At 39.7% G+C, this 27,929-nt stretch overlaps 1 protein-coding gene across 9 annotated transcripts in view; it reads left to right on the top strand.

The window, feature by feature from the left end:
• CD44 (CD44 molecule (IN blood group)) overlaps window positions 1-23,781 on the top strand; it is a 61,438-nt gene extending 37,657 nt beyond the window's left edge. Inside the window, exons 1-8 of one of the 9 annotated variants that reach the window (XM_063333537.1) lie at window positions 3,835-4,105; window positions 6,150-6,329; window positions 8,089-8,250; window positions 9,599-9,820; window positions 10,672-10,851; window positions 14,354-14,476; window positions 15,906-15,984; window positions 19,721-23,781. In XM_063333537.1, the coding sequence (XP_063189607.1) occupies window positions 3,967-4,105; window positions 6,150-6,329; window positions 8,089-8,250; window positions 9,599-9,820; window positions 10,672-10,851; window positions 14,354-14,476; window positions 15,906-15,984; window positions 19,721-19,937 (1,302 nt within the window). In that variant the 5' untranslated portion in view covers window positions 3,835-3,966 and the 3' untranslated portion in view covers window positions 19,938-23,781. Of the gene's footprint in view, window positions 1-3,834; window positions 4,106-6,149; window positions 6,330-8,088; window positions 8,251-9,598; window positions 9,821-10,671; window positions 10,852-14,353; window positions 14,477-15,905; window positions 15,985-19,720 lie in introns of those variants that run through there. The other 8 variants (XM_063333532.1, XM_063333531.1, XM_063333530.1 and 5 more) reach the window with 8 other exon arrangements.
• The last annotated feature ends 4,148 nt before the right edge of the window (window positions 23,782-27,929 follow it).

The following is a 27,929-nucleotide window of genomic DNA, read 5'->3' as shown; positions in this document are numbered from 1 at the left end:
ACCTTGTGGGTGAGGGCTTCATGGCAGATTTAACATCATCACAGCAGATGTGACCTCAAGTGGCAATGGTTCAGATGATGAAGACTCTTCGGAGGAGATGATTTACCCAACAGTGTTTCCGGGCTGGGACAGGAGTGTGGCCAAGGATGAGTATGCTCCAAGTACTAGTAAGGAACTTCCTTCCTCTTTGGATGGTTTCTTTCTTCTTTTTCCTCTCCTACCCAATATTCCTCCTCCTTTGCCACACATATATTGTGTGAAAATTGGATGCCCTCCTCATCAACTCTTGTTTCAAACACGTCTCCCTTTCCAACAGGGAACCCCACTTAGATCTTGTGAGGTCCATATCCTTAGAAGCATCATCTTCCATTGATTCTAGAATTGATGTTTTATCTCCGTTCCTGTCTGATTTGTGGGCTTCCCTCATGGCATGTTTATCAAGGAATAATTCCTCTTTGGAGGGAGTTTCCAACCTCTAGACAAGTGTCACAATTATTGGCATGGCAATACCTATTTGGCTTGCCTAGAACAGTGGAGAAGGCAACTGTAGATTCCTGGAATTTTTCTAAACAAAAATCTCTTTCTATCCTCAAATGCCTGTCACAAACCTATGGAACATTACTATGTGAAATGCTATGTTCTGAGAAAATACTGAGCATTTGTAATGTGATAGGAGTAAAGCTGCACCTGTCTCTCCATGCTATGCTGACGCCTAACTGGAAAGTGTTTCTGGTGTGGATTTTCCTGACAGCATTAGGCCAAGGGGAGTGCATGTGTCTTTGAATGCAATGGCTGTAGTTTTGCACCCAGGCACTTGGCAGCATTGGCTTCATGGGGTTGTCAGTAGAAGAAAAGGCTAAACTAATGGGTGTGCTTATCTCTGGGTGTCGTTTTGCCTGTCATGGATACTTCTTTCACCTTTTGAACGTGATTTTATTTAGTTTTGGTGGATGTTCCTCATTCTGGAGTCTATCTAAGGCTATCTGATCTCTCCTGTTGGCAAACCCTGTGAGGAGCTCATCAACCTTGTTGAATGTGAAGGTCTAGCAAAGACCCCAGGGCTTTTTGAAGCTTCTCTCAAGGGACCATGCTCTTTCTTGTGACTGCCACTAGTGCTTGCATCTGGCTAAGTGTTTGAGGAATGTAATGATGCCATGGGTTCATACATTTGCCTTGCACTCACATCCACCTCAGTGGCATGAGCATGCTCAGGGTGCTGGTGCTGGTGGACTTGTCTTTGCTGGAGAAAAATGCTTCTCAAGAAATAGTAACAAGATCTTGGTTGAATGAACCATGTCCTAACAGCTCCAGGGCCTCATCACGACAACCTGGAGAAAGCCACCACCCAAGCTCAGTGGAATCCGTTCTCAAACCACTGGTGGTGGTCAAATCCTGGAGAGAAGATGCAAGAGCCCACGCAAGCCACCAAGGGTAAAGAATGTCATGCTAAGAGGGTGCTTTGATTAGGGGCTGAATAACCAGAGCACCAGGGCGGCAAGGTTCAGAAGCATTAAGTGTTGGGGAGGGGGTTGAATGTGTGGTATACGTCACTGCTTTTTGTTACCATGTGTTTGAATTGGGAAAAGCAAAGTACTGGGCTATGGCTCACTGACTGTACATTTAGTAGCGATAGAACAGTTGTCCCCATTGTCCATGTACTGCGGAAGTATTCTGTTTGTCTGAAAGGGATGAGTATGTGAGTCATTTTATAAAGGATGTACTTGGGTTGTTCTTCTTTCGGGTTTGGAAGCAATTTAGAAGTAGACTATTCCAGTGAGAAGGACTTGTGGGAGAAAGGAAGAAAATGTTTTCAACGCTGTGCTCTATGCAATAGTTCACTATTCAATAGTTCAACACTATGCTCACTCTGCTAGAAGAGGGCAGAATATGGTTAGTGCTGCAAGCATGCGTAGGGCACTGAAGTGTGGCCAGGAGCCATGTCGGGGCAGCTTCAGCAGGGCCATGGCAGAGTGATGAATCCCTTGTGGGTAGAAGAACCAGGAGGAGATATGGACCGTGGGCAGCATGGTGCGGCACACTCTCCTCTGTGGCTATAAGGCTGCATGTAGAGAACACAGGAAAGCATAACTGCTGTCAGCAGAATACCTTGTGGGTGGGGGCTTCATGGCAGATTTAACATCATCACAGCAGATGTGACCTCAAGTGGCAATGGTTCAGATGATGAAGACTCTTCGGAGGAGATGATTTACCCAACAGTGTTTCCGGGCTGGGACAGGAGTGTGGCCAAGGATGAGTATGCTCCAAGTACTAGTAAGGAACTTCCTTCCTCTTTGGATGGTTTCTTTCTTCTTTTTCCTCTCCTACCCAATATTCCTCCTCCTTTGCCACACATATATTGTGTGAAAATTGGATGCCCTCCTCATCAATTGTTTCTTAAAAAATGTCTCTCTTATGATAGGAGAAGTCATATGAGGTCCATATTGATAGAATGAAAATCTCTTCTGTCACTACTTAAACTTCATTTCCCTGCTTCATGTCTATTTGAATGCATGGATTAACCCATGATTTTCCAAGAAAAAAAAAGTTTATTTTTATTTTTTGGAAAAACAGTGTTAAAATAATTCCAGTTCATATTATTTGTAATCTACATCTATATAATAGTAATCTTCCTGGATGTGGAAGAAGACACAGGAACAAATTGTGGAGGTCAAACCCCAAGTGGCCTTTTCTTTGGGAGATGTCAGAAAAACAGCCTCATATTTACTATCTTCCACGCTCTTCCCATGCAGTCTTCTAACATAATCTCATTTGTTTTGTGGCCTCAGATGTTTAGGCATGATCCAATACCATAACTCAGATATTTTAATACATAGCCTTATTTTTCTGACATGCATAGTCTCACAGTGATCATCTGATAGCTCTTTTTTAGCTAAAAAAGCCATCCATACCTAAAATCATTTTGTCTCAAAACCAGAAAACCACCATATATGAGGATCAAAGCCCAATGCTGTGTGTCACTGAAGCACGCAGTCTGCTACTTGGCCTTATGACCCATGAATGGTCCCGGTCCTGGGGGTTTTTTTTGGAATAGATGTTGCCATTAATGACTATACTCTAACACTCTTATTTATACAAAAATAATAATCCGTTCCTTTTCTGTAATTTAATTTACTTTAATTTATTTTGATCCCATCTTAATATGTCTTTTCTCTATGCACTTGTTTACTGAATAGTGTTTATAAATAATTATTTATAAGCATTTTATTATTTTTTTCTGAAGATAGTGGAGTATTTGGTTTTTTTTCAGCAGTGTTCTTCATTTTTAGAAGAAAATACAAAAGGAGCAAGTCATCTTGCTTTGGGATTTTTTATTCTTTTGCCTAAGTTTTGGGTATTCTGGTGTTAATGTATTTATCTTTGAGACAGCATGGGTGACTTATTCTGTGTGTTGCATTGCATTCCACCTACCTTCTATGGCCTAGTGGTGTCTGCGTGCTCCATGGGTGAAAATGTATACAGTCTCTAATCATAGACTCTTGTGGAAGTTTTGTTTTATCTGTTCAATTGTATTATAACTTTCTTGACTAATATTGGCTTCCTGGTGGCTGTCAAGGTGGTTTTGGTTTTTTGCTGGCTGTAGCTTCTGAGCTCAGTGGTGGATATTTTAACATGAATCTGAGTACCTCTTGAGTACTTAGCAAGCATGTTTTACATGTATTCAGACATCTACCATATTCTTTAGATCCAGCATTATTCTTCAAACTTGACTTTAAATGTCTATAACTGCTGTAATCGTTTTGCACTACTTCTGCTGTACGTTATTCTTCTATTGCTTGTTTTCCCCGTTCTTCTTGTGAAACTTTGCATCTGTCCAAATGCAAAGAAAAGAACAACTGGTTTGATGTAAAGGGATTTGATAAGAAGAATGGAGAGACTACTGTTAAGCTATTTCCATCACCTTTATGGCACGCGCTAACAGTAAAGTAATAGTGGAAGATGTAAAGCATGGTCAGCATTGAATCCTCCATTGTCCTAACAGCTGTGGATTCACAACACAAAGCACTTCTGGAAATCTCCACACAAGATCATTGGAACCCTGCCTATACAGACGAAGAGGAGCAGTATCCTAGCTCTGCGGGCAGGGGTAAAGCAATTTAGCATTTCAGATAATATTCAAATTTGTGACATAATTCAGTGAAGTATGACACTCTTATGGTGCAGCTGGTTGCAATTCCCATGCCGTTAGCCTCATTTCAGTATAATACCTTTGTAGTAGAGCCCTCAGAGGTGGCATCTATAACATTAATCTGTCATTTCAAGTCTATCTTTTGCATGTAGTCTTCATTACTTGCCACTTCTCCTCACGTCTCTGGGATTTTTAAACTTGCACTACCAGTAGTGTAATAAAACTGAGCAGATTGTAACATTTAGTGACCCACCTTGGTGAGAAAAATATATTCCCTTTTATCTGCTTCAAAATTTCTATTGTAAAATCTGAAGACAAAAGACAAAAAAGGGACTTAGCGATTCAAATACATGAAACTGTGCTACAAAGGATAATATACTACCTCCAGGTGAATGCAAACATTCTCCTATCAGTGTTAGTGCCAGTAGCCAACTGCGATACTGAAAGTGTGCTCATGATTTTTCAAGCCTAAAGACTGCTATAAGAAAAGGATTACAGAGTGCATTCTCTAGCTATTTTTGCTGTGTACCTAAATAGTTTCCAGTTAAATTTTTTTTAAAAGCATAACTGGCTATGAGCTTTGTTTTTAGGATCTTTTGGCTATAATGCACGGCTTTACCCTGTTAAGGAGAGGTTCAAAACTGAATGGCTGGAGGTATGGCTTGATTGGGTGACAGCCTTGTAATTGCATAAAATTAGATTTTACTGAAAAGAAATACATTTCACTGGACCCTGTGGAAAACCTTCTTATACCTCTGTAAAAACAATCATTTTCTACATCCTGTAGTAGTTCTTTGGATTTATACAATCTGTCTCTGATAGCTAGATAGATACCTGTCTTTCTGGTTCCAAGATTGTTTTGAACACTGACAGTTTATACGATTGGCATCAGAACAGGTACTATAATCACCCCAAAATCATCTTTTAGTTCTGAAGTATTGTTAGATTGGTTGTATTCATAAGTTACTTAATTTTAACTTTTCTTTTTTTTTACAAGATACTCTATACGTATTTGGTTTAATTACAAAAATAATTAATTACATTTGCACGAGTGCCCTTTTTATGAACATTTAATTGCCTGAATGTGAAGATAAATATTCTTCCAGTTTTGCTCTTTTTGGGAAATAGCGTTGGTTTCTCCAGATGGTGACTTATGGCATATGTAACAGGTCCACCTCATTCTTGGCATGCTCTGATTAAGAACCTTTGCTTTATCTTTAATATATCACTCATCGAAACATTCGATACCTAAGGCAAATATATTTCAAACCGAGTTCTAATGCTCATCTTAGTGTCATAGGTATTCTTTCTTCTTTTCTTTTCTGGCATATCTTTTCTAAGCCTTTTAACGTTCATTAGAAAATCTCTTGTGGTGGTGGTACTTCAGGTGATTTCTGACTGCATCTTCTGCGATGTAAACAACAGCAAATTAAAGAGTGAGCAATTCATTTATTTTATCAGTAAGAGCTTTAATTATTACTGAGTTCAAAACAAGTATGCTTTTCAACTTTGAAGATACGAACCTACTTATTTCATTCATCCAGTTCCAGAAGAAATGACAATTTCCTTGGAGCCAGCCTTGTAATTGTGTAATTGACCTATTAACTCGAAAGAGAAAGTTCATCATCTTTTTCACTTTTAAAAAGGCAGAATACACAGACTCAACAGTTAAGTTAGTATTAGTAAACATGAACTAGAGATACAAGCTGTTGTTTCTATGTGTTCTGTCACTGCTTCTCCTATAGCTTTTCTCTGCCATTGGCCATTGGGATAATTTCTAGTGCACTTAAATCTTCTTCCAGTCCTGGTGATGCTTTTGTGTGATGGGGTTTTTAAAGGACTTCTGTTTTCTTTCATCTTCCATTTCACTTCAAATGCAACAATTAAAAGAAAAAAGTCAAAACACAAAAGCCAAGCACACTTCTTGTGTAGACCATGCAGATGAGACTATGACTGGTGTTGGGTATTTTGATCATTATTGATTCAATCATCATCTTATCAGCACTGGTTACAAGTGAAAACGGAGACCGTCAAGGACCAACCCAACATCCACTATTGCACAGTGATCATTATGGATGGATCAGTCAAGAACATAATCCTGCAACTACCACTGGGAGTACTGAACAACGTGAATTTACTGTTGCAGGTGAAAATGATATTGAAAAGGAATCTTCTCATACAGGTAATATTACAGGTCACGCTTTAGTAAATCATCAGGGTTTACTAAAGATTTAGTTTTAGGATTTTTTTTTATTAACAATTTTGCATTCTGAGGCCGTAACAGAGGTTCTGTGAATCAACCTGAGCAATTCTGATGTTACATTATTTTTTTTAATTATTGTCTTCTTCAGACCTATTCCTGTAGGGGTTTTTTTCTCTCCTATTTGAATTGCTTGCCAAGACCTATAGTAGATTAATTTCAGAACCGTCTCCTATGTTTTGTGTTCTGTGTCATGCAGTCACAAGGTTTTAACAGGCTATCTACCAGGGTTGTATCTGTAGGAAACAGTGAATGTTTAAATGGAAAAATAATCACGTCTGTTGTACTTTTCACATATTTGGGAGCTGTGTTCATTCCCCTGCTGCAAGTCATTATTGGACCTGTTTGTTTTTTTTTTTCATTTTTTGTTAATATGGCAACTATATCAAAATTTTTTATCTACAGTATCTACTCATCCCAGTTTTCAACTATGATAAGATGATACTGCTGATGAAGGGAAGAAAACAAGCACAGCGTAGAATAAAAGAGAGGCTTCTCTCTTCCATTGGTCAAAGCAATTGAAATGCAAAAGATCAAATTATACTCTAAAGGTAGTAACTAAAAATTGACAGATATTAGTTTCTGTTCCTGGGAGCATACGAAATTTACTAGTTAGTGACTGATGTGCTGTACTAAGCACTGCCAACAGTGAATTTAACACAGTCATCATCTGCTCTTGCAGATTGTCAAATACAGGCCACTGAAGATAAGCATATCATGACATGCTGTATAATATGAATCTACTCCTTCAACTAAATGTAATCTTATCAGCAGTTTTGAGTAGCTCACTGCTTCAGCAGTCCCTAAGCCCACGTTCCTCTAAGATATCAAACCCATGTGTTTCATCAACATCCTTTAAAAATATGCTGATACAGTGCAATATATTACTGATGTATATAAATACTATACTATTATAATAATATGATTTGGCCTAGTCGCAATTAAAATTTTAACATGCAGTGGCGATTTTCTTGGGGTTTTTTGATTGGGTTGGGGGGTGCTAAGGAGGGTTATGCTACGTTGGGTACTCTTTTGCTGTGACTGTCTAATAAAAGCTGCAGATTGGTTGATATGGACAATATCATATTTTTCTAAATAACTGCAATATCAAATATTCTCCATTTGAGTGCCGTCTTATTTATTGTGTGCACCATTCATAAATGTGCAGCATGTGCTAGCCTTCCCCTCTGTCAGACTTCCTTGTCAATTTTCCCGGAGACGCTGCGACTAATAAAGCAGTGAAATTTTGAGGGGGTAAAAAATGGATATAGTCAATACACTCAAATTCTGTGATTAAAATCTTACTGATTGATCGTATTCTTACAGTTATTTCTGCCTTTGTTGTTCCTAATTCTGCATCAGTGCATATTGGTTTGATATTCAACAAATACAAAGTCAACAGCATGATTCGGGGAAATACTTTTGAAAAACAATGAGATATCTTGATTCTGAAAAGCATATGCTCAGTTTGAGGAAGGAGTCAGTCGTAATGGTGACAGCAGCCAGCTTTTCTAAACATAAACCAGCATGAGAAGCAAATCCGCTTTACTTCTCTTTGCCATTAAATGTAGTAGACATGTGAGCAAGGCCTGTCATAGAGACAAGAACTGAAGAGGAGAATAATATAAGAAATGGATCTTTATATACTGAGTTCATAATTGCTTCACCATCATCATAACAGCTACGGCCTCCAGCCATGGGGCCAAACAGAACGACTCAGCGCAAGACCCATTGGTGTATCCAGGTTGGGACAAGGGAGAGGACTATGCCACACAACCTGCTGTAACGGATAGAATTATTCCTTCCAGAGAGAATAATCATCAAAAAGAGTCTTCCACTACAGGTACTAGTAAAAATGTCAGTTATGTACATTTCATCACTGCTGCCTCTCAGATGGCCTGGAAAGATATTGCACGAACTTGTAGAGAAGAGTAATTTACTGATCTCTTTAAGACAATGATATAAATTATAGGGTCATTAGTTTTCTCTGTGGTCTGGCTGCATGGTGGTAAGATAGAAGTTTTCAATTTTAGCTCTGTATAAAACATTTATTTTTTACTTACCAATACCACTTTTAGTGCTTTCTGTTCCTTAGTGAAGCATGACTATCGAATTGCGTCTTGCTCATTACATAAGTTATATTATTTGGTATTGACAAACTGTTTTTACCGTGAAGTTGAATTCATACTTAAGTATATTTATGCATCAACAGGGTAATGCTTTTAATTTGTGAATATTCATCTTGGGAAAGAGTGTTCTTTTCATAGATTTTATTGAAACATTTGTCCCTCTGGTTCGTAGAATGATGAGAGAAAGGCATTTACAAAACTGTCATGACAACATCATGATGCAGTCACATATAACACATACCATTTATACTATCAAAATGTTCTGAAAACATGATATGAGAAACACATGACTTATTCCTGAAATAAGAGGAAAGGTAACTTTAATCCTTTCTTAAACAGACAATGCTGGGAAACTGCTGACAATGAAAATAAACAGAAAACCCTATTTAATTTTCTTCTTTATGATCCAGTTAGAATAAAAACCATAAAGTCTAACCTGCATATAAAGAAGAGAAGAACAGTGTGGGTGGTGGGTTCAGTAAACACCACACCACAAATTAATTCTAACAGGTAAAATCCTTCAGTAATGCCAAAATTTGAAGCTGATTCTGGGAGGAAGGCTAGTCTTATGACTGCCATGAACAGAACAATGAATTATAACCATTTTCTGTAACCTGTCACCACTCACAGAGTCTTGAGCAACAAAGAGGAATCAATGCCTGTAGAAAGGGTTCTTTACTGTCAGTACTGACATAACATAAAACCCACTGTAGCAGCATTTGACAGTCCCTGAAGCTGAGGATCTGTGGCCACCATCAGACACAGGTCAGGGATTTCTCCTGACTGCTGTCTCTATGTCCTATCCCTGTGTCCACTGTCCTTAGGAATCTTTTTAATTAAGTAAAAAAGTGGATGAGAATAGACAATGAAAATATCTGATCAATATATTGAGAGAGCGGTGATGATGTATGAGAGGACAGAAGGTCTCCCTTCTCTTCTTTTGTGTTGAGAAAAGGGTAGCAGTGGTTTAAAGCAAACAGGAGACTTGAACCTGGTAGGAATGGGAGGGGCACGGCAGTACACACGTGGAATTATCATCTGATTAAATCATCATGGTAACAGCTGTTGCCTCTTCTGGACGTGACCACCATGAAGACCCGACTCAGCCATCTCTGCCTTCAGATAATGAACCGGGACAGGGCACTGAAGGCATCACACATTCCAGAGATGCCCCTGGGGATGAGGTCCTCACCAGGACCACAGCTAGTACAAACAAAGCTGGTGATGACTCTCCTCTGACGAGTACCAGTAAGAATAACGGATCATACACATTTCTCATGCCTGGTGAGAAATGAGACCTTATTTCTTCTGAAATTGACTCCTTTCAGTATCTTTCTCATCCTGGGGGTCTACATTCTCACTGTGGATTTGCTGTGGTAGGATTTTTGCTGTTGATAAAATTACCTTCTGGACAAAGCATAAGGGAGTCCTTGCTGGTACACTTGGCAGTTTCTATCCTTTGCTGAAGCATGTTCCTTGGTGGCCTCCTGACTGTTCTGCAAGACACATGCTTTGGTGATTCTGAATCCCCAACCCCATCTTCCTTTCTTGCGTATCAGTGGGATCTGGTTTGATATGCTTTGGCCCCATCATTGGTGTGGTGGAGGTGCTTTGGTGGGTTAATCAGATGGCTTGTTCCTGTGACTCAGCAGCAGCCCTATCTCTGGGGAAGTGCTTTCCCAGCGGTGAGGGCAGGGCAAACATAGAAGAATTACGTCCCATAAATTCTGCTTTCAATTCCTTACTCCTCCTCACCGGCGGATTTCTAGGCAAGACCACCATGGATCTGGCTGCAGTATGGCCGCTCACTCCTGAGTTACAGGGTCAGGTTGTTGCTACTGTGGTCTCTTCTTCTGAAGGTCTTCCCTCTCCATCTGTCACTGGGATCTGTGTATGTAGCCAATGTCTCCCTCCAACACGGGGAGTATGTATGTGGTGCTTAAGGGTCTCTCAGAAGCCAGTGACAGTGTGGAAGAAGGGGAAGCCTTCATGTCTTCTTTCCTTCTGCGCTTTGAATGAAGAAAATGAACTTACTTTCTGGCTTGCTGTGGTACAGGAAAGGGAAATAATGTGGGTGGTGGTGTTGTGAGCGCTCACTTTTAAAGCTGATCATGCCGTCATCATGGCAATCACAGAGTCCGTGGATGATGTTAACCGAGAGAAAGCAACCAAGGAACCACTGGCACCTGCCACTCCATCTGGAAGTGAAAGTGAACAAGGAAACACCACAGATAGTTCCCATGTCAGTTGGATACCTGGAGTTTTCCCAGGCATTGAAGATCGTCTTAACCAATTGCAGACCTCTCTTCCTACTAGTAAGAACTACAAATTATGAACATTTTCATTTTTCCGTCAGTCAGTTATTATTCTGTACAATGGCGATGGTCCAAAATCATGTGTACTAACCATAATTGTAAATTATTGTCATATTATTATTTCCTTTTGGGGTTTTATTATTGTTTATAACCTCTTTATAAGAAGTCATTAAAGGGCATCTCTTCCTATGCAAAGCAGAGGACGTTTGCTAAAAGGCTGAAAATGATGTTTTCCAAATAACCTTTTCTTATATGCTGTTATCTGTATGTGGTAACACAACTATTACAGTGAGCAAGTGTAAACTTTCTCCTCATGCCCATACATACGTGATAGCACGTTGTCTTTTTTTTTTGCTGGGCACAAATGATAGCTATGTAACACTTAACTGTCAGTCACTTTTCCCCTCATCTGTATTCCCACTACATTGGTTGAGCATGTATCAAAAGAAAGGTAATTCTCTGTGAAACCTTATTTTTCCTAGGTGTATTTGCTGTTGGTATCTTGCGGGTGATTAATTATAGCTATGTTACTGGGCTATTACTGACATTAGAAGTTGGGAACAACTTTTTTTTAAAGGGTTATTCTTCTGAGGGAGTTAGGGCAGTTAACAGTAAAAGTCTTATTACACTATATACAACCTTTCTTTTTTTGTGTATGTAGTCACATGTTAATAGTACGGGAAATGAAGGGACTTTTCCTTATACCCAAATGCATTTTCCATACAAATAATCATCCTAACAGTAAGGTTTTTTCCAAATGCTACTTCTCACGCACACTAATTCAAATACTATTTTCATGCACTTTCTTGGTTAGTCCACTAAGCCATCCCAGGGTAGATTTTGGCCAATGCTCTGTGGACATACTTTGCACATAAGCAAGATTATGTACCAATATTCTGATGGCATTATACAGCAAACACTTTAAAGATAATTCTGTTGCTAATTAGTTAATTAATATCTGTTAATTCATAGAATCATAGATTGATTTGGGTTGGAAGGGACCTTAAAGATCATCTAGTCACAACCCTCCTGCCATGGGCAGGGACACCTTCCACTAGACCAGATTACTCAAAGCCCCGTCCAGCCTGGCCTTGAACACCTTCATAATGGGACATCCACAACTTCTGTATGTAATTCATACATTGTCAAGTAGAATTTGGCCTACTTTTCTTTTTTTTTCAGAATTTTATATAAACCCCATAAAATCAACCGTATGAAAATTTCCTGAGTTATAGTGTTTTGCCATAAGCACAGCAATACAAGTGCAACATGTGTATCTGACAGAATTTTATTGAAAAGATAAATCTATTTTTAATAATGGTTTCCTACTAAAACAAACTCATTTCTTGATTTTGCTGCCCTTTTCATTTAACTAATCCAAGCTGCCTCCTTAATTTTATGTGCAGACATTACACACTATGAAAAAAATTTTGCTACTTCCTGTTTTGAGCAGATAAAACCTGTAAGAACTGGTTTGAAGATCATTTTCAAGGCGAACGTCTGCATCAAATCTTTGCATTGTCAGTGCCCTGGCAAAGGCTCATAATACCATATTCCCAAAACTCTTCCTTTTTTCATTTATCTTCTCTTGGCGCTTGTTAAAAAACCTAGTACAAGGGAATCACTGGGACACTACCATCATCTTAAATAGTTTATTTATTTAAGGGTTCATTAATTTGTAATGTCACCCCATATAGCTGTAAAGGAATGGAAAAGATTCATGAATGTGTTGGCAGAGTATAGTTAAAGGCTTTCTCTGAACAAATGAATGGCTTGATGTACTATAATGCTGTCTTTCACTTCCTTTTTCTCTACAGCAATATTTAAGCTGTGGTCTGACATCACACTAATGACTGACCTGTTGTCCAAGCGTCCATGGAATAACAAATCAGTCCACTGTAGGAACCCAAAAAATAACTGTCAAAAGAAAGAAATCTAGTATGTCATCAGAATGAAATGAGCTTTTGAGGATCCCTCCCTTTCACTTGCAAGCACCTCCCCAGAGCCAGAACAGCAGGGGACATGCCTGAATCCTGCTGCTGCTTCTCAGTGCTCAGGGGAGGGGAAGGGTGAATGTAGCAGTTCTCTAAGCGCATAAATTTCAATAAATGTCTGAGTGTCTTTCTGAGGGGCTTTGTGGTGGAAAACCTCTGGCATTTCTCAAGGATGATATAAAGCACCTTAAAAAAAACCTGCTGGTATGTGGGGTAGACAAATGAGTATGTTCCTCGTGGTCGGCTTTCTTGGAGGCCAGAGGAGGACCCTTAGCTGCTGAATGAGTGCTCCATCCTTTGTGGTGAGACAGCACAAAACAACTCACCAGTCAGTAAGTTTCTTGTTAATAAAAATAATGAAAACATCTGAAAGATTCATTAACTACTTGTTGGCTAAGCTTAACAGAGGGAAAAAATGTGCTTCTCATTTTTGTGTTTGCCAGCTGCTATTAGGAAATGAGATCAGAAATGCTGGCTAGAAACGAGTTGCAATGTGTGTTAAAGAAAAAGAACTTTACAGCTGATTAGAGTAAGTAAGTGCTTAATTTGCTCTGTTAGAGTCTGGAAGAATTCAGAGAGGTGGAGGTCTCTAACATCTTTTTTGTAGTGATAATGAAGCAGTAGTCCCAAACAAAATCACTATATCTATAGTCAGCTGGTAATTTTAGACTTGGGATACCAGTATGGCAACAGTGTGGGCCAGAAATGTAATTGCGTAAAAGTTCAAGTGGTATGGCCAGCATAGCAAATACTTAAGTCTGGAACTATGCATTTTGATTTAAGATTTAATACCGTCTTAGAACCAAATTACACAACTTATTGAAAAGGACAGGGGGATCCATCCTTAAGTTTACAAAGAGCATTTTTTCTGTTAGGAAAAATATTTTGAATTTTTAAAGTCCCACTCTATTCATAGCTATCAAATTTAAAACCATTCAGAGAACTATTGTATTTTGTGAAAGCATTAGAGTTTTTGAAATGCAGTTTTATCCTGTGTAGGAATAAAATTAAAAGTTTCAAGATTTCTCCCTATTGGTCATTTTAAGTTCAGATAAAAAAGTAAAGTTCGTTCTTTCTTTCTCTCTCTCTCTCTCTCTTCTATTCTCACTCTCTTTTCCCCATGGAACACACATGTTTGATGTGTATGACAAAAGCCTCTTCAAAAAGTTGACAACACTCCCATGTCTTTACATGTTCTCCAGAAAAATTCTAGGCAATTATAATTGCATTTTGGTTCACAAAAGTATAGCATAATCAAAACTGAAACACATGAGAGACAGGAGGGGAAAAGCATGAGTTTTGTTATTCACAAAGCTAAAACTGGCCATAGTTCAGATGAGTATGATGATTATAGTCTATGTAATAGTTTTCGGTATAAATACTTTTTAATGACTTCAGCATGAACTTTCTAGAATATGGTTTTTTAATTGCAAAAGTCATAGACTTTGTACCTCACTGTTAAATATTCACTAAGTGTATTTGGCCTAACAGATAGTTTTGTTCTTTAGGATCTACCTCCAGTATATATGGTAATCAAGGACCACACAAGGGACATTATGAATCCACTACTTTCCCCGGAGAGACCACCACAACAAAAATAGTTTCACAACAAAGGTCAGCCCAGGTACCAGGTAGGTTCTTGAAGTAATATGTTTTAACAATATAAGCACAGAATTGTATTAATATGAACTGAAGTAAGAGATGAAAATGTAGGTCTGGTACGGTTGTTCAGACTTTGTTCCGAGTCAGATGATAGTCAGTATTTTCACTAGTAGTCTGAAAAATGGAGCATGTTGTAATACATATAATTTTCCATCAGTATCATGATGAGAGAAATCATGCATTTGGAGAACCGGACTAAGATCCAAATAACCTTTATAAATTGATATGAAATCAGGAAAAATTCAGTAAAGGTATATGCAAAATATCATATCCACAAGAATGTTTGCTGAAAATAATAACCTGAGTGTTGCAGAATAAATCTTGCAGATTAAAATGGAATAGAAAGAAGCCAACACCATGACACAATTGCAAAGAAACGCAAATGTATTCTGGGACATATTAGCAGTAAAGTAATTCATAGAACAGATAAGGTAATTATCCCACTCTACTTAGGCCTACCAAGTCCAGAGCTGAAGCTCTGTTTTCAGTTCAAGGCATTGTGTTAATCACATAGAAAAAAAAATGGAGAAGAGCACAAAGAAAATTTTGGAAAGGTAACTTTGAAGCACCTTTTGAAGAACTTATCATTTTCAGAGAAACCTGAAGGGAGATATGAGAAAATTATGCTAAAAAAAATGAATGCTTATCTGTTTATCACCAGGAAGTAATAATAATTAACAAATTAGAAGAAACAATTTGTTTCAAATAAAACATAGGAAACTTGTTAAACAAGGGAGACTTGTTTCAAACAGAATAAAGGAGATAGATAGCTCTTAGAAGAGGATACCTATCTATAATGGTAGGACAGCATAAAGAATAGGCCACTGGGAAGGTTGTGGCATCTCCTTTCCTAAAAATGTTAAAAGAAATGGAATATTCCTCAGCCATCTTCTTATTGGCCCTGTTTCACTGGAGTGAAATGAACTGACATGACCTCTTAGGGTCCCGTCTAGTTTTGTAGTTCCGCTTTTTTTCAGAGTTTGCCCCCAAAATAAAGTAAGATTTTAAATTAAAAGAATGAACAGTTCATTCTACCTGAAAGTCATCCTGCTTTTGTGCCTAGGATTGCAGGTGTCTCATTGCGAAGTCTTTTCTTTTGCTCTTGGAGTAAATCGGGGATACAACTCCTCTTCGCCTATGCCCACCAAAGTACCATGCTTATAGGTACTAACAGTGATGGGGTATTTCATCTGAGCTGGCCTACATATAGCTGAACGATGAAAATGTATTTGATTTGCACAGAAGCACTTTGTAAAGCAAACGTTCATGCAAGCTAGGAAAAAAGTCTGACAGCTTAAAGAATATAAAAGAGCTTGTGTTCTTACAGTTGTGTGAAACGGCAAAACTACATGAGATACGCTAACACACTCTCCTCCCCTCTCTCAACCCTCCCCACAGAATGGCTGATCATAGTTGCTGCTCTTGTGGCACTTGCGTTGATTCTTGCAGTGTGCATTGCTGTTAACAGTCGGAGAAGGTAAGGCAGCCCCTTTACTTTTTCAAAACAAACTACCTTGCTATTTTCTTCATCGTAAGGCTTCAAAGCTTTGTGAAAGAGCAGAGTAGTGTAACACGGGAAAGAGCTTTCTCTGCCAAGCTGTGTGACTTGGGATGAGAAGGCCCAGGTCACACCTCAGTCTTCACACTCATATGGAACCATGCAAAGTCAGTAGCTGTATTAACCGTTTGGTCTTTACTTGTAAACGGAAACTAACTGTATATAGGTCACAGAGAATTAGTTATTCTCTAACTATTACTTATTAATAGGAAAATCCTGTCCGCTGGGAGTGAAAACTATGTGAGATGGACACAGACAGTAGCAACTACAGGATGAGCTGGGTATAATCTTCCACCATTAACAGTGTGTCTGTGTACAGTGTGAAGGGCTGTATTAGACAATCTCTGTCAAAGGATTAATTTGTTCCTTGCAAAGAAAAGGCAGTATCACAGCTGGCAGTCAGAGGGATGTATACTAACATTGCTATCAGAGCACTCAACAGCTTCATTCACTCCACTTCACAGATGAAGAAGCTGAGGAATAGAAAGTTGCAGTGATCTGAGAGCAAAGTTAGCCAGGAAACGCGAATAGGCTGTAATGTTCTTAACTCTTTCTTTTCTCTGGGGGCTGTTCTGAGGTTACTTCTCAATTGTCTTACACAACTTTTTGCTACTTGAATGGTAAAGTAACACTGTGACGGAGTAACTATTTTCTACTTGAATACAATAGATTGTATTATATGTTGAGATTAATATGTGGAGATTTTTGTTGAGGAGGCAGTGAGCGAATTTATTCCTAGTCTGTGGGCTGAAGGAAAGAGCATGTTAATGCTTCTGGGAAATAGTGTCAAGGTCCTCTAAAGTGTGGCATGAGTGCTAGAATAAAGCACTGCCACCATGGTGAGGGAGCAACCCAGGCAGTCCCTGCCCATACAGAAGGCTTCTATGACACAAAACCGTGCAAGCTAAATGCCAAATTGTCAGGCAGAGCAAACTGATGCAGTTTTGCTGAAGTCAGTAGTGAGATGCCACTGGGTATGCTTGCCCGGTGACTGTATCCACAGTATTGGTGCTTCTCTGACAGTATCATTGGAGACCTGTTGAAATAAGAAAGCTATCAAGCATATGGTGAGGCAGAAAACTCTACAACTTTCTTTCTGTGAAGTGATTCTGGAGGTACATAGCCCAAACAGCATGGCTTATTTATTTATATGTTACTCTGTTGTGCCTTTAAAAGTAGATACTGCCATTGTTTCCTCCCTCTCAACCCAGCGTCACCATAGGAACAGACAAACAGGGCCACTACGGCTAATTATAGATTGCATCTGACAAGAAATGAAACAATCTCAGAGCTGTAAATTGTACCACGAATGGAAAACATATCTTTTACTTAGAGCTTCCGTGCAGCTGGGAGTGAGTCGCAAAGAGAGAAAGAGAATGTGGGTGCACGTATGTCTGCAAATGCATAGATTAGAACCTAGTAATATGTGTTAATCACTGTGAGGAAAACGTTTTGAAGCAGGGACATACTCTGGTATGCTTGAAATAAGTGGAATTTTTCTTTCACTTTATCAGGATCCGAATGATAACAGGAGTAAGTCACAGATCTTTTCTTCATCTATTCTGTTAAGTGATAATATGCTGAAAATCCATAGAGAGGTAGTTACTGTGCAGTCGGCAGACTGCACGTGAATGGCAACTAACCTGAAACTAACACTGCAGCAGTGCTGTAAGAAAACTGGATAGCTGAGAAAGGAGGATCGAGCATTTCAGTGTTAGCTGAGCAGTCAGTTGAGAACATTTCAAGCATTACTTTATTTTAAAACTAAGAACGTTCAGAGTTTTTTCTGTCAGCTGCACCATTTTTTAAACAAATGCTAACTGTAGCATCCTCATTTCAGCCTCCTTCAGGTTGTCTGAAAAAAGCCTAATGAAGGGCAGGCCTTGGTTTCAAGGTAGTTAACTTCCTGGTTCAGAAATCAATAGATTTAACCTTTCTAGTTAGGATTCAATATGGCATAGAATTCAAGCATTTCAAACAAGCAATTGGCCCTTCTCAGTGAATAGAAAATTACTTGGCTATATTATTTCCTTTTTCTTTTTAAATCGATGTTTGTCATAAGTTCCCACTGATTGGAAAAAGGGAAACGTAACCCCTATTTTTCAAAAAGGGAATAAAGGAAGACCTCAGGAAACATAGGCTGGTTGGTCTTACCTCTGTGCCTAGCAAGATCGTGGAGCAGATCCTCCTGGAAACTATGCTAAGGCACAAAAAATAAGGATGTGATTCATGACAATCAACATGGCATCACTAAAGGCATATCATGGCCTTCTACAATGGGGTTACAGCTTTGGTGGATAAGTAACTGACATCTACTGCCTGGCCGTGTGCAAGACGTTCGACGCTGTCCCGCGCAACATCCTTGTAAATTGGAGAGACCCGGATTTGACAGATGGACCACTCGGTAGATAAGGAATTGGCTGGATAGCCACACTCAAACAGTTGCGGGTCAATGGCTCAATGTCCAAGTGGTGACTAGTGACGACCAGTGATCCTCAGGGGTTGGTACTGAGACCAGAGCTGTTTGATGTCTATGTCGGTGACACGAACAGTGGGATTGAGTACACCCTCAGCAAGTCTGACGACAACACCAGGCTGTGTGGAGTAGTCAACACACTGGAGGGAAGGGATGCCATCCAAAGGGACTTTGATGGGCTTGAGTGGTGGGCCTGTGCAAACCTCATGAAATTCAACAAGGCCAAGTGCAAGGTCCTGCATGTGGGTGAGGGCAATCCCAAGCAGAAATACAGGCTGGGTCTGTGTGCTCACAAACAACTGGTTATACTACTGAAGACTGAGGCAAAGAAGGCATTAAGTACCTCAGCCTTCTCCTCATCCTTTGTCACTGTGTTCAGCACTGTGTAGCCAGAGAACCATCTTAACAGTCTGGGGCAAATCTGACAGCTGTGTAACGAGTACTCTTTTACTACCCTGAGGAATACCCAGCCCACATTGACCAGCAAGCATCAGTTTTGGACTGGTGACTTTTAAAAAGAGAGAGAGTGTGTGTTCATTCAGAGCTACATATAGAGTTTATTGGGCAGCACTGCAGTGAGGGTAGTAGCTAGTGTGTAAAAGCACAGTAGCTATTTCCTACCTTAATATCATAAGGAGCTGTGCTGTTGATAGTAGCAAGAAAAGTTCTCCAGATTTCCTTGCTGTTGGCAGGCTTCTAGGCCCGAAATGCCTAGTGGCCTATGCCAAAGAAGAAAAAGTTATCTTGTAGGTGAGAGCTTGATCCAAATTTTCTGATATCTCAAGGACTTTAGCATTTTCAAAGTTGTGGTCCCAAGTCTGGTTTTAGAATGACCCTGCCCTTATAGTGGGGTATATGCAAAGTTCATAAATGTGGATATATCCAAATGTTAGAAAATATTTTCTAGCTTTGAGTAATGCATGTTATTCCTATCTGTAGTAACAATAGATACAAAACAAATAAGTGAGCTCCTGCCAAATTTTACACATATGGTGGTGGATGCTTTCAAAAATAAAATATGCAATATGGAGAAACTTTACACTTAGTGCTGTATAAGTCTGCACTGGCAAAGACAAGTTTCATTTCCAGGTGCTTTTTCCTAAATATTGACTTTCAATTTTTTTCATATTTCTGATAGTCTCCATTTACAGTACTTACTTTCTTTTTATTTCTTTCTAGATGTGGGCAGAAGAAAAAGCTCGTGATTAACAATGGTAAAGGGGCAGTGGAGGACAGGAAGACGAGTGGATTAAATGGAGATGCCAGCAAATCACAAGAAATGGTGCACTTGGTTCATAAAGAACCATCAACTGACCCAACAGGAGCATGTGATGAATTCCTGACCGTTAACGAAACACAAAATCATCAGGAGCTTGACATGAAGAGTGGAGTGTAATGGTACCAAGTTGACAAGTAGATCAGAGCTGGGGAAATCAAAATCACATGGAACTTGGACAGGAATTCACAGATGCACTGTGCTACTGATGTCTTTTGAACATAATTAAATATAAGTTTTATTCATTTTTAATCACTTTACAATAATGTCTGAGTTACAAAATTGACATTTGCTTTCTGAAATCAGCCCCCGAGAGTTGCATAATGTTTTCAGTTCCCCATTCCTCCACAGAGGACACTTACTGTGTCCTGGGTGTTAGGAGGAAGTTTATGTCATTGTTCCCCAGATGGAGAGTCTTTGCTGTGCGGAGCTCCAGAAGTATCCAGTCACTCCACCTTACAGGCATTTAAGGTACTAAACTTGCCAAGGTACAAGAGTAAGTGAGGAACAAATGTCAAGAACAAAAATCAAGTTTAAACCAAAAAGGCCTCCTATACAATGTCTAAAACATCAGAATCCTTCAGCAATGCCTTTCAGCCAGGAAAAGCAGTAGGTGCAATCAAGAGTCTGCCAGTATAAACAAGAAGTGACATTTTATAATGCTTTCCGGCTTGGTCTGCAATGAGGGAAACCCGGAAGGACAAAACATCTGTGGTCAAGTCTTCTTGGCAGGGGGAATAAAGAGATGAAAACATGAGCTGATACTTTATTATCCTAACAATCTAGACAGTTATCCTTGAGTTTTTGAGGTGTTCATTGCTCTTCCCCTTTCATTGGTCATAGTTTGTGCATGTTTTTAATGAGTCTGTTAGTTAGGATAATGAATAAAACAGAATGACCCCAGCTCTATCACACATGCACAAATCAAACAATTGGAGATCATTAGGGAAGACATCAGTATTTTATTCCTGAAGAATAGGTCTCTATCTTCTTCTGCTCCATTTCACTTAGGAGATGCTGAGCCTAGTAAAACTTATTTTCCCTATAAGTATTATGTTACACCGGTTTGCTGATATTTTAAAAATTGCCTTTCTGTGATCTCGCTCACTTCCTCTGAATTCTATTTCACCCACATTTTTCCCTCTGCTTTTTAAAATTACCAAAAGAAACATTGCTTGCTTACTGGTACCAGGAGTTTAAATTCTACAGAAAAGATCAAAGAAAATTAAAGGAAACTCTCCCAGCCCTGTAATACAGTAAAGTAGCTGCATTGTTACATGCTTTTGTTTTGTCCGTATGTGTCTGTTATGTAAAGTATTTGTATTAAGCTATGATGCTGTGCATTATATAGATATGAATTGTCAGAAAGAAAATTATTTACTGCCAGTGGTCTGTGCCATTTTTAAGAAAGCATATTGGAATGGAGGGAGAATAATAACTTCTAATTGGGCTGCCTCAAAAAAATGCAAGTAAAAACAGTATAAGGTCATTCCAACCAGTGGTCTGTGTCAGTTGTGGGGTCGGGAATATACTATAGCAGGGTTACTAGAGCGTTCCTGTCCAATGGAAATAGCACCTGTCTTCAGAACTGTTCTGCTAAAACATGTTATGTTCTCCATCTGAAGCAATTTGGAGGTTGAGTATTCAGCTGGCTAAATACTAGCATCAGCTAGCGCTGATCTTCACTGGAACATAAAGTACAAGACTATTGGTTGTATTTCTCGGTCACAGCCCTCCAGCAGTTCCCCATGTGTTTCATCGACTTGCTGAGTGCCCTGGTATCTGCAGGCAGATCTCAAGGGCAATTTACACCTGGGCAAAAGGTCCCAAGATGAGGTGTGATTTTAAAGAACACATAGGATGGTTTCTGCCTTTAGGTAGGTCAGCATGTTTCATTTATGAAGAGCCACGCAGCCTGCGGTCCGAAAGTGTTTAAACAAGGTGAAGCCTGAGGTCAAGGTGATTTACGCTATCGGTACTTGTGGTCCGCTGTCAGACTTCTCCATCCTTCATGTATTTTAATACTGAACCGTGCAGTGGGAAGTCTGTTTACTCCGTGTGTTTATTTTTGTTTAATTCCTGTAATGTTTTTAAGCAAGCTTTTCTATTTGTCATTATAAATCAAAATGGTCTGTTGAAGGCTGTGTTTAAATTGGTGTTATGTGCTCATTTCACTAAGTATGGACGTTCAGAGGAAGAATTATTCCTCTCTTCAAATCCTAATTGAATATAGGTCTCAACAGAAAGGAGATATTTCATTGTTTTGAAGGCTAAATTTTTCTTTAAAAGAAAATAAGTCGTCTTCGGCAGGTTATTTATCTCCGTATTCAGATGTTTAATGGAGAAATCCACAAACTCCTTCCTAATTTATCAAATGTCACTGGTTGACTTCTTTTATATTTTCAAACAGGGAGATGCTCAAGTTCTCTTTACAGAGTCAATGCCATTATTTTATATATGCTGAATCTTTTTAGACATCGTGTGATTCATGTGTAATTAAGTTTAATTATAGTTTCAAAACTAGATGGCCATTTCATATGTGTAATATAGTACATATTTTTATCAATCTTGGTTTTATTATTTGAGGGCTCGTCTGTTGTGTATATGTATTTTTTATATAAAGCTCTTGATATATTTGCATATTTATTTAACAGATTAATCAGAATGAAAGAAAATATCATCTTTAAATTGTAACTAGAAATAGTATTGCTAAAACCACATTGAACTGTAAAATAACCTTCCAAAAATAAACTCGATTCCACATTGAGGATAAAAAGTAAGACCAGCATTATTAGTGGGAGAGAAATATTCAGCAGGATACTCGTGTTTGGTACCGGTGAGCCAGGGGTCATTTTTTGTGCTTGCAAACTCTAAGTCAGGTTCAGCTGAATGCTGCCTGACCTTGTCTGCTCTGTCAGCCTCCCATAGGCTCCCCAGGCGCTCTGGGAGTTAGCAATTAACTCAGTTTCCCTCTAGAAGCAGATAACTTGGTCCAATTTAAGATCAACCCAGTAAGATCTTGATGGCTACTCCGGAACCAACGGCATTTGGGAGAGCACAATGCCCTGCAAGATCCAGTTCTTCCTTCTGGGTGCTGACAGACAAGTTGGATCTAGGTCTACCCTTGGTTCCTGGGAAGAATGAAGAGCTCTCCTAAAAATGCTGAAGAGACCAGGTTGGACCTAGAACAGACCCCATGATCAGCTTGTGTTATTCCTTTGTATTGAAGAGTTTTAAATAAATGTGTAATCCAGACCACCTCTCTCATGGAAATACTGTCTAAAGCAGCAAGCATATTTAAGAGAGGGATTGCATCGTTTAGGAAAATGTAAAATTTTCATCAAACAATCCAGGGTGATTGCTTCACCTGTATTTTCTTGAAGATCTTACAAGGAATGTTTGATTAAAACAGGGATAGGATATGTGGCCGTCACGTCTGCCTACGCGGATGCTTTAAACCCTTTCTACAACATCAGTTCCAAACTTGTATTTCTGCACAGTTTTTTTCTCATGATAGGGATGTCTTTTGTGTGTCCTTTGTCAACAATAATAGCCTCTGTACCAAGTAGTTTAAAGCATGTTACCTGGGATATTATTAGGAGACAGTTACCCGGTGCATCTTTAGCATATAGAAAAAATGCCAGGCAGGGACAGAGGTCATCCTTGATAGGGCTGATCCTAATTACTCTTTCTGTAAATGAAGGAAAGAAATCAAATCCTCTGAGAACTTTGTTCTGCCTCAGCATACACAGACATCAGGGTATTTTGTAAGCCGGTAGTTTATTTTATGCTATATTAGGCCATTAGCCAACAATTATTTCTTAGCCTTATTAAACAATTCGAGGTTCTGACTTCTCTGGTTGTAAGAGATTTGATTAGTCAAATACAAACCCTCTGGATAACCACAGGCACTGACTGGTTTTCCTCTGAGGAGGGGAAAAGAATAAAAAGGTGGCAGGAAAAACGCTGCTCTGGGCTCTTGCTTGGGGTGCAGTTCCAGCTGTGTGGCAGTGGGTGACAAAACTCTCATTCCTTAGGGGGCTGGCAAGTATTGTACAAAGGTGTTTTGGGGGTGGGAACCTAGGGGAATTAGGGGTGGGGGGAGGATGCAGTCGCTGAAAGAGGAAGTAAGAGAGTGAAATTTCTGTGCTCTGCTGCAAAAGTCCCTTCAACACCCCCAGGACTTTGGCACTTGAATGTTTCACAGCTCTGAGAAAGAAAAAAGAGTTGGCCTTTTCCTGTGAACTCCCCACCTCCAAGTCACCCTCTACATTCAGCACCTCATTTGCAAACTGATTTTGAATAATTTTCTCCTGGTAGCTTATTTCTCATTATTACTGTGCCATGCTGCATGTGGCACCCACCAACACCATGCTGAGAGTAAGCAGCTATGACCATAAGAAACGAGAGGCAAAGCGCAAATTTAGCAGAGATGAGTAACAGTGTCTTTTGTACAGCACAGAGACTGTAATTTTTGTCTTTCCTGTCTCACCCATTTGGAGTAAGGTTAGCAACAGCAAGTTTTCAAGAAGATTTCTCTTCTTGCTCATCTTCCTGTTTTTAAAGTACCAGACTTACAGCGGCATCCACGTAGGTCAACTGTGCTGCTGCACGGGTTTTTTTTTAAAAGTTGAAATTGAAGCAGCAGATCCATTGTCAAAGAAGCCCCTTTGACCTCAAAGGTGCTGATTATTGTTAAAGCGCAAGTAAAGGAGAGGCAGTGAAAGCTTCATATGTACTTCAAACACACCCTTCTTTCAATTTTGTCTGGATGGTTCCAGCAAGCATTAGAAAGGCTTTGCCTGAGCAATACCTTCCAGGAGTCTCAAACGTTTTATTAAAACTTCTTACTCTACAGGGTTTTGGATGAACAAGTTGGTGGGTGAAACCCATGGTCATACATTCTCTGCCACACAAACTTGTGCATTGAACGCTGATGTGAATGTAATGAGTTTTGTGTTTTCTTTCAGAAAAAAAAGAAAAAAATTAAAATGACGACGTTTTGGATCACAAGAAGTCCACAAAGACTGTGAAATGAGAGGATGACTATTTCTTGTTTTCAGAAATAGACATAGTTTTAGCTAATTCTAATATCCCAGATAGAAGATCTAGCTGTGCAAAATTACTTTATTTTTTGGAAGATTCACTACGCCTAATACATAATATAGCTTTCCCTTTGTACTAAAATAAAATTCTTACAAGTCATTTATTTTCCATTGGAAAAAATGTCTTTGTAAACTTACAGTAAAATAGGATCTGTCAAGTCGAATGGGATCTGACATAAATTTAAGTTCATCTATTGGAAAACCCTCAAGCATTTTTAAGAATGTTAGGGAGAAGTCTCACTCTGAAACGCTCACCTAAGTTAGACTTCAGCTCACCAGCAGCTTTTTTCCGGTGCTAAGGCTGAGGCAAGAGGCCGCCTTGTAAGCGATGCCAAAGGCACGGCTGAAGTTAGGGACCTGTAGGTTGACAGTGGAAAAATCAGCATATGGCAGTGGGGGCTCAAGGTTCCAGGTCTGCTGACTTAGTCCTGAGCTCCTTCAGACTCCCAGAGCAACCCACGACAAAGAAGGGTGTGATAAGGCGTTTTTCCATCCCTTCTCCAGAGGCTGTACATTTTGTAGCCGGCGCCGGAAAGCCTTGCCTTAGGCCAGCAGGGTGGGGTCAGCTTTAATGCCCGTATGCTAGTCCCATGTTGCAGTGTATAAATGGCTTGGTTACAGCAGAGTTTTAGCTTTAAATCTAAATTTACTTGCCATCAAGCTTTAGCTTCTGGCACCACATACTCAAAAGGCTTTTTTTTGTTTTTTTCCTCTGGCTTAATCTGAAAAAAAAAAAAGCTTGGATCATTTTCAGTGACCACATTTTCCTCGCAGGAATTGAGACTCCATGCTTTCATTATACCCAGAACAAACAGTAATAAACTGGGTAGATTTTGCCTCATGATTGGATGTTAAGTCTGAGTTTATATTCACCACTTTTTATCAGTCTCCCCTTTTTAGTAACAAGCACCTGGTCCAGGGCTGCTGCTGCGGATTGGTAGCAGCACCCTTCCTGTAACGAGATCAGAGAGTCAGTGTTGAGTAGCTTTCAACCTGAGCCCGTCTTTCAGCCTGAGTTTTTCTAAGATGAGCCTGTCATCGCTGAGTCTGGTATCCAAGACACAGGAATCTCAGCTGACAACAGCACAACAGGGGAGAGAAATGTATTCTGTGAGTGCTCCGGACTTCAACTGCCAATGATACCAGCCTCACAGCAAATCTTAAAAAGTCTTTAAAAATCTTTAAAATCTTCAAGATCTTTCTTTAAAATCTTAAAATGAACCCAAAAAGTTATTGGGTGCGTTTTGATTTTTGGATCTCCAAATGATTGACTGTTTTGTCTTTGTTCAAGCACTGGAAACTTGCGTCTAACTGCTGCCTTTCTATCTGTAGCCTGGTGTGCAAGTACATGGGGGTTGTTATACTGTAACACTGGTTTACGATGATCCACTCAATTAAGTATGTTTTGGTTCGCAGCAGTGGGTCATTACGTTCACCAGCGAAGACAAGTTCATAGTTATCGGCGACTTCCCTGCAGTTATTTTGTGGTTCGTTTTCTAATTAATGTTTCTTTCAGTCATCAAGAGAAAGTCTGAAATGAACACTAGATAAGGACGCTTGTATGTTCAGCTAGTGACTTAAAAACCAAACATACCCTTTGTTCAAGAAGGGTGACTTCCCTCCCTGCGCAGAGGACAGATATAAAGCCTACCCATCGGTTACATGACAGTCAAAAATAGGAGAAACGAGGTTCAGAGACAGCTCAGAGGGTCGGCCTGCTGCTGATTAACAGCAAAGGTGCCGGTCTTCCTCAGGGGGCCTTTTTTAGAGCAATCTTCATTCACGTGGAATAGTGCCTTCAAAAATCATTGCTAAAAAGTATGCAAAAAAGGTTTATTTGATCCTGGCAAGTTAGGTAATACCGGTAGCATAAGGTGAAACAGTTGAATGAATTTTGAGTGAATTTCCTAGCCTGGTCCCTCTTCTTTCCCCTTCACAGAGTTGGGAGTCAGCCGTCTTTTCTCACTTGCACATCTCTGTGGCAGCATTTCTCAAATGGTGTCTGTGGACCACAGGAGAGTGATCGATGGAGCACCTTAGGGCGCCCCAGTAAGAAAACGGCCAAATTGAGGTATATCAGTCTTACAAATGACTACAGGAAAGGAGAGCAGACCTTAGGCTGCTTTCTTAAATACTTGTCCTTGTACTGCAGAAGCACCATAAACAGTGTGAGGTTTAATTCCTTCAGATCCCATCCCTGTGAGTTTTGGTGGGCAGCAGTCAGCTTTGTAATTTATCTGCCTACACAGACACGTTTTGCTTATCACTGCAGAACCCGCCTGCCTTGCTAACGCCCCCACGACCGCAAGACCTGATCTTGCATGTAATCTAGTTTCCTTCCTGCACCTGCTGTAGCGTCAGAGTGCTTTCATTGCATGCCGTCCCCGCGACAAGCAGACAGACACCCGCCAAAGCGGTGAAGCCGCCTCAGCTTTGTATGCCGGCACAGGGCCCTGCACAGCTCGGAAGAGCTTCAGCAGCACCGTGGCACTAAACCCTGCTGGCATATTTGTACATTCTTGCAGTGTACGCGCTTCCTGCAAATAACTCTTGCTGGCCCAACTGAGTGTCACTTTTAATGTTGTTTTCCTTCTAAAACGCTGTCAGTTGGGGCCACCTGTTTCTTTCATATCCCTGTCCTGTTTACATGTACTATCTAATACAAAGAAGACTGTTTAAGCTTTAGCAGCCCTGAAGTGTTCTCTCATTTTTTTCTTTCATGCCTGAGAGGGGATATAAAAATATCTCTTAATATGGGCCAATGGTTCATGACTCACTGCCTTTTATAGCACCTTATAGCAAAAGTAGAGAGGGACACATTCCAGATACAAAGACACGCCTGAAATAATATTTTTCTTATAAAAGAGAAAACACAAGGAGTTTGCGGGGGCTTAGAGGATCAGCCTTTGGGGTAGGTATTTTCAAAAGGGACAACTTCTCATAACTGCAGAATTGGTTCCTGCATGTGTTGGGGTTTTTTTAGGTCATTTTTGCAGAAACATTGCTT

The sequence above is a fragment of the Chroicocephalus ridibundus genome, chromosome 4 (genome assembly GCF_963924245.1).
Source record: "Chroicocephalus ridibundus chromosome 4, bChrRid1.1, whole genome shotgun sequence".
Taxonomy (NCBI): Eukaryota; Metazoa; Chordata; class Aves; order Charadriiformes; family Laridae; genus Chroicocephalus; species Chroicocephalus ridibundus.
This window is presented reverse-complemented; position numbering and strand designations above follow the sequence as displayed.